The sequence below is a fragment of the Phalaenopsis equestris genome, unplaced genomic scaffold, assembly GCF_001263595.1.
Source record: "Phalaenopsis equestris unplaced genomic scaffold, ASM126359v1 Scaffold000400, whole genome shotgun sequence".
In the NCBI taxonomy this organism is placed as follows: Eukaryota; Viridiplantae; Streptophyta; class Magnoliopsida; order Asparagales; family Orchidaceae; genus Phalaenopsis; species Phalaenopsis equestris.
This window is the reverse complement of record NW_018164842.1, coordinates 11,039-22,913: the sequence shown is the minus strand read 5'-3', so window position 1 is coordinate 22,913 and position 11,875 is coordinate 11,039. Positions and strand designations below refer to the sequence as shown.

Below are 11,875 nucleotides of genomic sequence, written 5' to 3'. Positions count from 1 at the left end.
GAGAACTATGAGTGAGCGTCGTCAAATTCTCTCGCACGCATTTTGTAAGAATCGGGTTTCAACCAGCCAAACCCGCTGCTCATACCACATTGAAAATAAATTTTAAATATATATCATAAAAATGTGTATTTCATTTTTAAACGTTTAAATATTAGTGTTTTTATGTGCTATGAAAGATTTGGACGGTATAAATATAAAAGCCAAATTATAGATGTTAGAAACATAAATACATAGCAATTGTGTGTATGTATATAAATGCCACATAAAAAAAAAAGAATAACATTTAGAACTATTAGAATAGAACATTGTTACTAATTCTAGCACGCAATGTAAGGTTTTTCTTCTTCTGAAGAATAAAATATTTAAGATAAATTTCACATCCATACGGCAAACAATGATAATCATAGATTAGGGCTTAATTATTAAACTATTAAACTAAAAAGACCTCTTAATCTAAATGAACATGTCATTTGTAAAAATATCATTTTTACATAAAAAGTAAAATTAAAGTTTTTTTTTATATATTTTAAAATAATGAAATAAATTTAATTGATAAAATAAATTCAAGTTAATTCCTCATACTATAAAACTAATAATTACAATTATATTTAATTCTTTCAAATATTAATTAATTTAAATAAGATTTTATATAAATAGGATCAATATTAGTATGTTTAAAATACATATTAGAAAATTTTACATACTTCCCACACAATTCTTATGTATTTGCAAACCCAACATCCCAAATATGATATTTTATATCTATAAAATCTTGTTGTCACAAAGAGGAGGAATAATTGCACACACAACCTAAAGAATGACAAGACAGAACTTAAATAAGAGAAGGGAGTGAAAAAAGACATTCACATTTCAATACAGAACATGCTCATTAACAAATGAGAGTCTCTGACAATTTATAAGAACAGAACAGATACAATCAACTATAAAGATCATCACCATTCCCCAATTAAAATAAGCCTTATTAACACATTATCAATCACCTTTTTCCCAGTTTTCATCTTGTCAAATTAAAATAGACAGTATAAGATTCATCCATCAAGCTCATCAATGGCTCCAGAATGAAGTCCCTCCTTACACCCTTTGCCCTGAAACTGATAGAGTGATGCTGCCTCAACCCACTGCTTAATGAAAAGCTCGCAGCTTTCTTAAATGAAGAAGCATCATCCTTCTGCTTGCATATCAGCTGTACATTTTTTCCCTCAGAAAATTTCACACCAGTATAGAGAAAGCAGCCCTTATGGTCTCCGGACTCCAGACTCACTGAGCCGGCATTCCCGTCCAAACCCGAAACGACGCGAAATGTAGACTTTGAGTTTGTCTTGGGAGAAGTGGAGAGAATAACGTTTCCATTCCATGACAAAGGTGTCACATACATTCCAGGGCTGTTGAATGGCTCAATCTTCACAAATTTTCCAAGAAGATTATTGCAACATGGAGCTTGGAAGAGCTGTTCATCGGCGTCCTGAGGAACAAGCCTGAATGTTGCATGAAGGGCATCGTTGGTACCAGATTTAGGGTATTCTGTCATTCTGAGGGTGTTGTTTGTGATGGAGACCACAAAATGTTTGTTGTTGGATTCTTGTGATAGTGAGATTAGATGAGATGTCTGAGACTCTGGAACTGGAGTTACCCAGTCTGAAACGGTGGTGGAATTTCCAGTGTCAACATCCCAGTCGCCGTCGGAGAGGCCAGCGAGAAGGTATGGTCCAAAGAAGACGGCTTGTATCGATTCGTATTGTTGCCGGTCATCTGCAGAGGATGAAAAGGAATACCTCTGTGTGTGAATGCAATCTAGGATTTGCGAATATTTTATGTCAGGCATTTACATACATACCCTCTATTTCTCATGTATTTAAATATCTAATCCCTAAAAGTTTGCTTTTTTTTTTTTACCTTTATACTACCCAAATCTTTCATATCACATCCAAAATGCCACTATTTTAACTTATAAAAAATGAAGTGCACCCTTTCATGCAAAAGCTAAGGTGGCACAATGTAAAAATTCAAGTTTTGGTTTTAGAAATACATGAGAATTGAGTGCTAAGCAAGTTATATGCTTTGAGTGCAAAATTGTGAAAAAGAAACCGTAACGTTGAGGTAGTTATATACCCTTTATTGCCTCTGTCCACAAGTTGATGGGCAGCTGAAGCTCCAGCTTGTCATTTGAACTCCAGATCCTAGAGATGGAGAGGAAAGTCCCTGCAATGAGACGAAACCGTAGGACATGAAAATTATCCACAACTCGCAAATGAATAAAAAAAAATTTGAATTATGTAACTTTAGAGAAGCGATCACAAGGTTTAGTTTATAAAAATCAGCTGGAGAAAAAAATAAAATCAGCCATAAATAGCCAATGAGGCCAACAATTGGTGAAAAACAACAGTTTTTAATTTCTATGCTGATAGTTTGACCACAGAATGCCAAACTATAACATTTCCAGTGCTCAAAAGATTTTAAAGTACAAGTTAGAGTTATATCTTCGCCATATTTTATTTTGATATCAGACCGGGACTGGAACTAAAAACCAAATGAAAAACTTATTTGCTATAATAATTTTCCCCAGGCAGATCTCAAAAGTATAATTTAAAAGCACATTGGAAAAAAATAAACATGCATATAGGACTTAGTTTTTAGTAGAACATAGATTATCCAACGTAAGTTTAATTTTTAAACCCGCACATGAGGCATACAATTAGAAAAGAAATGATGGTTTCGCAGTGAAAGCCTCATTAAAATACCGGTGGTCCATCCGGATATGGTCATTTTAAGAGACTATTACAGAAATCCAAATCGTCAAGTGAAACTTTTTTGCTATTAAACCACACGTATAAGATTATAGCAACGAGAACTATGAGTGATACCGGAGTTAAACCAAATCATAATAAGAAAACTAAATATTATTAATGAAAATAAATAGCTGGTTACAACCAAACACTTTTGAAAGGTAAATCAAACAACAAACGCAAAAAAACTCAACTAAAGTGTCCCAAGGGTGGTGATCGATGGAGGAGGTTGGGAGTTGGCTGTAGGGTGTGATGGGAATGGCATGGCAGGAAGGTTGTGGGTTTGATGGTAAGATTGTTGGAGGGCGGAGGATGCGGCGGTCGGGCTGTAGCAGAGAAGGGTAAGGAGATTGTTGGCCGGCAATATGGAAAAGCCTGGGGGCTGTAAATTGTCGTCGGGAGATTACATATGGTAAGCACAACGATTCCGTGGCAGGTGAGGGGTTGTTTGGCTATTAGAAAGGCAGCGATGAGGGATGACAACAAGGTGGGGGGTGTTTGGCTACTAGGTAGTAGGTTGCTGCAGAAAAACGAGGGGGGTGTTTCTGGGTAGCTACAATGAATATCATGATGGTGGCAGCAATGGAGGGAATGTTGCGGTAGAGTGGGAAGGTCGAGAATAATCACCACCTCAAACGAAATATAGTCGAAAAACCACTCAACATCCGATACAACTTTATAAGGAAATACTTAGATGTCGACGATTGTTCTGACAGAAACACGAAAGATAAACCCCATAGAGCACGACGATAGCAACATACATAGACCAAAGATAAGACAACAATTCCACGTAAAGAAAGAGTCGCCTGGCCCTCCTAGACCAGTCAAAACCACAAACTCTCGCAACAATTTGTGCCTGGCGCAATTCTAACCCACCCCCATCTGACACTTGCGTCCAAATCCCATGATTGGAGGAGCTTTGACCTCATTCATCATAGCTTCTGACTTCTAATGATATGGTCTCAGCTCGGCCACATTAAAGACGATGGAGCTACTGTAACTCCTCAGTAAGTCACTCAATAGGTGTTTGCATTCCAAAACACATTCTGATAGAATAAGCATCCACCCTCTTTTGACACAACTTAAGTTGGAGTTACACATAGTGTAAATTCCTGCAAAAGTAACTCTCGAGTCCATAAGTTTGTAACATTCTTCTCATGCTTCTCGTACTCGATATCCGATAAACAAATCTGTTATAAGGAATCAACTCCAAAAAAAATTATGGCATCTTGAACCACATTGAAGTACAACAGAACATGAGAGGTCTCTTCTTCTCTAAAAGGACCTGAACCCCATTGTAGGATGTTCTTTCCCCCAAAAATCCTAAAGCTATTTCTGACGTTGTTGTTCATCCATTATGTCTGATCACTGTTAGCGGGTAAAATGTTGAACTGATTTAATGCCCAAATGACTCCATAAAGCCTTCTAGAAGTAGCGTAAAAGATTCTCATCTCTGACAGATTGAACCTCCCTCAATAGGGGCAACTCAAGAGGTTGGCTATGTATCTGAAAATTCTGAAAACCTCGTCTGTGGCCTTGTGTCTAGCATCAACCCTCAAATTCATGTCCCTTTTGGAGATCCAATGTTAGTTTTGTTGATGCTCCTCTCAATGCATGTAAAAAGGAAATTTGAGGCACCACAATCTCATACCCATTACCTTGGACTCAATCCCTTCGAAATCAACTACTGTTAATTCAACTCAAGTCACTCTCATAAGGTAATGGAATAGCTGACATCTCTTCCTTATTGGCTGGAAGTTAAGAATCCCCTCTGAAATCTTCAACATCTCTTGGATCACTGATTATTTCTTCAACTGCTCCCCGATTAATAAAAGAGATCATTTTCCGGGTTAAGTAATCTAATTAAATATGCCTAAGTCTGTGGCACCTGAAACACTTCTTGACGAGAAAGGATTTAGGAATGTTGGTTGGTTTCGCTAGTTCTCCACTCTAAACTAGTTTTTCCTTACTCGAGGTACTTAAATGCTTTGTTGGATGCACTCTTGCTGCTTGCCCCTAGGGTTGAACTATGTCTGTAAGATGTGACGGTCACTAGTTAGGGTTGTCTCTTCACTTTTGAAGCTAGGGTCTGAACATCCTGTCTGTAAAAAAACTAAAAGATAGTAAAACACTGAATCTCTCGTTTCATCTTAATCATGCTGTAATTTTACTCTTCCATTTTCATTGTCAAAGAATTTTAAAGTTCTCCCACCAAAAAGATATGTCACGAGATTGGTGTGCTACTTTGAATTACCTCAAAAAAAAAAAAAAATTTCAATACTTCAAGCTACTCCCTAGTGAATGGTTTAGCCAACCCTTTAGATGTGGTAATAGCATTAGCCTTTTTCTCTTGATATTTTCCTTCCTTGTCTAAGCTTCCAATCTTAAGGCTTTCCATGAAGTTTCTAATATTTGTCCTTGATATGCCTAATCTTCTTACAATAGTAAGACGTGGGACGAATCTTCTTGTGTTATGAGTCATAAAAGGAATCATAAGTGTATAGGACCAAGCTTTCAGTACTTGATAAACCACCATTTACAATTAGCAACAGCTTTTTTTATTCTCTTCTCTTCTGACTTGGGCATAAGAGTGATCTTATTTATTAGAATTAAATGAAAATATGACACTCAATAGGATGCAATGGAGAAAAATAATTCATGTAGCTGACCCCGCTTTGACCCCGCTTAGTGGGATAAAGGTTGTTGTTGTGTCTCTTCTAACATCAGCAAAGGCTTCATGGGTAGATTAAAAGGGCTTTGTTCTCATGATCCTCTCTCTCACCGCATCCAATTCCTGAGTTGGTTCTACGAAAAATTTGATGGCTTTATACTTCTTAATAATAGATTTAAACACAACATCATGTGGACATTTCCACACATGCGTGTCAAACATATCCAATTGTAGTCATTACTGCCAAGAAGTTAAAGTATTGGTTAACACTTAGCTCTACTTGACGAAGGTCAAGAAGCTTGGTTTCGATCCCAAACAACTTTATAGTATTTTTATTGCAGTCTCCCATATTTCTTTGGCAGTTTTGTAGAACCAAAAAATTCTATTACTTTAGTAGTCATTGAGTTGACTAGCCAAGAAATCCATATGATTTTGGTTCTTCCATGTGTGGTGGTTATGATCAATAATCTCAGGATCGGTGCTTCTCCCGTGAGATGTTCCTCTTTCTCTTTACCGCAGATATACATAAACACTGACTAAGACCATTGAAAGTAATTGTGGTCATTGATTTTATGATTTGTGATAAAGTTAAGGAGTTCAGGAGTCGTCCGAACAAAATTTATGGTCTTTGATTCAGAGTTAAACTCCATAGTAGAATTTGACGTCTTCATACTGTATTTGGTCATCAACTCCAAAAGTTTTTAGGGTTGCTACTAGTTGACTGCATTGGTGAGAGTTGATTGCAGGTTGCTTCAGGAAAATAAGACAAACGGTCTCATTGTTGCTTGTTGTTGATACTGCTCCTGCTCCTGCTGCTTGTTGTCGTTGCTGCTCCTAGAAGGTGCGGTTGAGAAAGGAAGGAAACATTGCGACGAAATAGAAAGCCTATAGCAGGGGAGAAAATATTGCGTCTGGAGTCCGTATGCAAGTTGCGACCGGACAACGGAATAGATATCGTGTCGTGTCCGTTGTTTGGAGCTTGCGTACGGACTCCAAACACAATATTTTCTCATAGCAAGGAGAGATCCACGAGAGATTTGGAAATCATGAAGTTGCAGCTAAGAAAGGAAGTTTTAAAGTAAACCTTCAGGGAAGCCAGCAGGGTGCCGTTGTAGAGAGAGATCCGACAGGGACTCAAGCAGGGAAAGATGCAGGCAAGAACCGAGGAAAGACCAGTAGGGAAGAGTTCTGCCAAGGAAATTCCAGCTGAAGGGCCTGCAGGGACAGCGCCTGGAAGAGAAAATGTGGGAGGATTCCGGTGGCTTTTGGAGGATTTCACTGCAGGGACAGCGCCTGGAAGACGAGATTCTAGTGGCACTTGGAGGGTTCCAATGGAAGGAGAAAGCTAGGGTTTGTTCCCAATCTCTAATACCATTCAGAAATCTGATTTAGAGAAGAAATACTTCTCTTGATCTTAATCATTGTAAGGTATATATATGTAAGGAAAACAATCGCTACTAATTTACGAACTTATCAAATATATCTATTCTAATTCAGGAAAAAAAACAATTCTGAAATAAAATAAAATAACATAGAATAGGAAAACAATAAACTAATAAAAGTATTTCCCAAGTTGTCTCGATCAAATCCTCCAAGGTCCTCTCAGATTTCCTCAAGGATCTTCTCAGATTTTCCTCTAGGATCTTCTCATATTTCCGCATACCATAATACGGAACAATATTCATTTAAAATAATACTATCCAAATATCAAAGAATAGAACAAAATTGCAGCCTTATTTTTGACTTTATGAAATTCTCAATGATTTCATCATTTTTTTTCTCTTAAGCAGTATTTTCATAAATAGTCAAGGTTTTGGTGTTACACATTTTTTATTAAATTTCACATTATGAGCCCTAAAATTACCTGGATCTGTAAGATGCAATTCTTGAGAATTTAGTGTTGCTTTCCCACCATTACTTGATCCAGCCGTCCAAAATGGTATCCGAATGTTTAAGGTTAAAATTTGACTGCTTGTCTGCAAAAGTTGGGCCTATATCAACAGTCGGTAATTATTTCTTTAATTTAACAGTTAATTCAAAAACATAAGCCCTTAATAAAAAAGAAAAATTCAATATTTTCTTTCTAATCAATTAAGTACTGGAGGCAAGATAGTAACATAGAAACCAGAAACCAACTTAAATTTAAATACACAACCAAATAAACGTGGTTCAGCAATTTGCAAACAATAGTTAAAACCCAGAAGGAATCCCCTGTTTTTCAATGCAATTTTAAGATGTTTCCATTTTTTTTTTTTTAGCAAATATGAATTGAATATAAAGGTTAGAAGTACCCCATTGGAAGAAATGTCAAAAGAGATCTGAAGAACAGGTTCAAGAGCGCTAAAATGTTTTATTTTCTGAATCACTGTGATGCCTCCAGACTTCCATTCAAAGGAACTTGGTATAAATTGTGTTATGTAGAGCCCAAGAGAACTTCCCAGCTTCTCAAAATAAATAGAGTCACCCAATTTTGAAAATGATTCAATTCCTGCAGAATAAAAGATTGAAAGTAATATCATTTTTGGTAAAAAATATAGAGGTTGAAGCACAACCGACCGAGAAGACTATGTAAGCCTTAAAATGTTGCCTAAGCCCTACGAAGTTTAAACTCCCAAATTCATGAGTAAAAGAGGAAGAAAAAAAGCAAAAAAATATGCAACCGACAATCCTAAAATCTTAACAAAGGTTTGATCAGGTTAAACTTGTTGCAACTTGTTTGTGTCACAATGTGTTAGGAGTTATATTAGAAAATAATTTATTCCTGTGAGAATGTATGAGGAATAAAGTACTTCCTTAGATTAAGGAGATATTTAATTTCCTATTTTATATTTATTTCCTTGGATTATGAATTATTTGTTTTTCTATTTTATGTTATTTCTTATATCTTCTAATAATTAATATGAATTGATTATTAGAGATAATAAGTGATATATCTTTTCTTTTTATTATCTTTTCTATTATAAGATTCATGTAAGGGTTATTTATACCCTCTTTCATATCAATGAAATTATTCTGTATTTCATATTATTCTGAATTTCAACATGGTATCAGAGCTTAATTTCGTACTCTAGCCACTGATTCTTCTTTGAGAATTGTCGGACTCCCTTCCTGTCATTCTCTGTGCGGGAGGGCGGGAAGGGAGAGACACTCATCTTGGTATTTAAAACAATGATTTTTTCTTCTTCTCTCCCTGCAAGCTTCGTCTGCTGACCGACCCTTTCTGAACCAGGAGCTTCGACTCTACCGGCCTCCAGAAAGTCTATAGCCATTAGTTCTCGTAGCTAACATCGTTTTTCACCCTAAATACCGACGGTTCCCTTTTATCGGTTTTCTAAAGGTTTCTGTCGACGATCCTTGATGTATAAAAAATATATGCATTTTTAAACCTATATTTTATACTCATTTTTAATGATATTGCACTTTAAAGGAATGTATTTTGCATATTTTTTGGCTTCAGATACAAGAAATGAACTTTTTGTGAAAAAGAAGAAAAAACGATGCAATTTGGAACTAAAACAAGAAAGAAAATTCTGACCTGACACATTTCGATATATCTTTCTATGCTTAATTTCATTTACACTTCTCACACATTTTTGAATGAAATTACACTTTAAATAAATATTATTTTCATACTTATTTTGTAGGTTTATCTGTTAGGAACGCAACACAACTAAAACGGGGTGAAACGGAGCTAAAACGGAGCAAAACGGTGGAGCTGCTGCAAGGTGGCGCCGACGGTGCCAGGGACAGTTATTTGCCCATATAAATTGAATTTGGATGATTTTCGGAAAGTTGCTTGAGGCATCTCTTGGGAAATTCGTCACTACGCTATAATAGAGTGATTTTATGTCAGAAAAAGGTGGTGTGTGAGTGGAAAAACGTGGAGAATGTTTATAGAAGATTTTGAGAAAATCTGTAAGGAGATGTACTAGCATTGCATGGATCAGCGGGAGACTTTGTGAGATAGATTTTTATCTTTCTTTCAAAGAGAAAAAACTAAGTATTATGATTTTTATTATCTTATGTTTTTGTAAACACTTATCTAGTAGATTTACTTTGATGAGAAGATTTTGAGAAAATCTGTAAGGAGATGTACTAGCATTGCATGGATCAGCGGGAGACTTTGTGAGATAGATTTTTATCTTTCTTTCAAAGAGAAAAAACTAAGTATTATGATTTTTATTATCTTATGTTTTTGTAAACACTTATCTAGTAGATTTACTTTGATGAAAAGAATTTTTCTGTTGTATTTTCTTTGTGTTTTGTAATGTATCTTTCTTACTCTTTCTTTTTATTAGGAAATGGTGACATGAGAAGATTATGTCATTGTTTTCCTTTTAACTTTTTTTAGTAATAAGTAGGATTCGTGTTTAGGATATTGAGATGCATGCTAGAAGAAGTTTTGATTATAAATGTAATAATTTTTACTTGCACTTCCTTTACAGTACAATAAAGGCCCGTTGTAGTGTTAAAATTCATTGTAATTGCATTAAAACCCAAGAGGGCGATTTAATTCTCAATAAAGTGGAACCACATTCAAATTCCATAGATGTTGAAGTTTATGGGGTTGAATGCAAATAAATAGAGAAATATATATATATATATATTACTGGGCGAAGAGAATTGGATATTCTATGGTAACATACTAAAATCTCCAATTTGGTCTTAGTGTTTAAGAAATAAAACGAGTTAGCCTTCAAGGGAGGGAAATGGGGCTCTGGAGTGAGAGTCAGTATCCTCCCAACCTAATAACAAATCTAGAGACTAAACCTAAGATTAGTCAACGATTCTCTATAACACTTGACTGAGGGTAGAGAATTAAAAGTGTTCCTATTTTGCACATATAATATTTAATGTAATATTTAATGTATCTCATTCCAATTCACTACATAAAAATAATAGTTTTTAATATCTCAAAATTCTCCAAACCAATTCACCCAAAAAGGGTTATCTTTAGAATTAATATTTTCATTCATGAATAGTTATTAGTTGTTTTAAACTTAAGACTTACATTTAGGAATACTTGTTAGAAAAAACACTTAGATCGATCTTCCAAACTAAGGACTAATAGTAGTAGATTAGAATTTGACTAAGGACCTCTTACCTCGCTTCTTCGTAGGATCGATACTGTGATTTTTAAGGAAAGTCCTATATTACTTGAAGCGATAAGTGCACTTACGTAGAATTTATAGTGTGTGAATTAATTTATATATTTTATAAAATATTTAAATTTTGCAAATTAAATACTTAATATAAATTGGGTCAAGTTTTTTGCCATATTTTTTAAAGCTAAATTACAGCGTAACCTCGGGTCGGGTCAAGTTTTTGATGTCATCTCAAGAGAATTAAATTAACATAAAACATGTAGAAAAACAACTTACACTAGGGGCGCATCAAGTTTTTGACGCTGTTGTCGGGGATTAAAATCTTCAAGCAGTGGTGTCAACTTAATAAATCCTTACATATACAGAAAATCATGATCAAGTTTTTGGCGTTGTTGCCCGGTAAATCTCTCTCCGCTAAAGAGTCGATCCCAGGATTTCATTCTCGGACCTTCTCATCACGAGACTGGAGCGCATCTATAGTGAGAACATGTTTGAGATCCTCATCGAGGATATATTGCTTGGGCAACCAACCATGGATTACTGTCGCCCTCTCACCGGGCCTTTCCCGACAAGATTTCAGCCGGACCTCTGTCGACCAGCTCTCGCTCTCAATGACGACCCTTCTCTGATGAGTTGGGACCCAACAACAAGACTTTCCAGCTGTCCCTCTCTGGAGAACCTTCTTGTTGTTCTTGCCCGAAGGAATTTCCCACAGGAAACAAAGTAGTCTTTTTCTGTTGCTCTTCCCAGTCACAGGAAACAACATTATTTTTTCCCCTGAAATCCAACATTGCTTCCTGTCATTTCCTGTTGTTCTTCCACAAGGTCTTACAACCAAATCCATCGCTGCCCTTTCTCCTGTAGTATTTTTTCTTCCCTACGCAAGCGTCGGGAGGAGTGGTGTTTCTAGCCGCCATTTCTCCTGCTGCTTTCTCTGTCAGCAGAATTTGTTGGGTGTGATTTGCTCTTTCTCTTTCTTGTGCAGAGTCGCCATCGATATTCGGAGAGCGGGACTTTCTCTCTCCAGTGGCACTCCCAATCGAAGAGAAGTTCGTCATTGGTTTGCTTGCAAAACAACTTGAAAAAGGATATTGTAGAGTCGAGATTGGATGTATCCTCGAATGGAATCCCGACAACCAACCTACATCCCCTTCTTAGTCGGTTTCTTCCCTGCCACCGGAAATCCCCATGTAGGTCCTTTTATGTGTTTTCTCTGAAGCCAACAATAACAGCGGTCAGCTAAAAATCAGCTTTCCTGTAGGTTGTCTTTTTCCCTAAAAACTCCCCACACAGGT

At 36.2% G+C, this 11,875-nt stretch overlaps 1 protein-coding gene across 1 annotated transcript in view; it reads right to left on the bottom strand.

The window, feature by feature from the left end:
• Positions 1-878: 878 nt before the first annotated feature.
• Positions 879-11,875, bottom strand: part of LOC110026762 — a gene marked incomplete at its 5' end in the record, with an annotated part of 12,203 nt that continues 1,206 nt past the window's right edge. The window contains 7 exons of the mRNA XM_020727863.1: positions 879-1,770; positions 2,131-2,220; positions 7,340-7,451; positions 7,767-8,039; positions 11,029-11,357; positions 11,413-11,657; positions 11,726-11,793. Of these exons, the coding sequence (XP_020583522.1) occupies positions 1,016-1,770; positions 2,131-2,220; positions 7,340-7,451; positions 7,767-8,039; positions 11,029-11,357; positions 11,413-11,657; positions 11,726-11,793 (1,872 nt within the window). The remainder of the gene's footprint in view (positions 1,771-2,130; positions 2,221-7,339; positions 7,452-7,766; positions 8,040-11,028; positions 11,358-11,412; positions 11,658-11,725; positions 11,794-11,875) is intronic.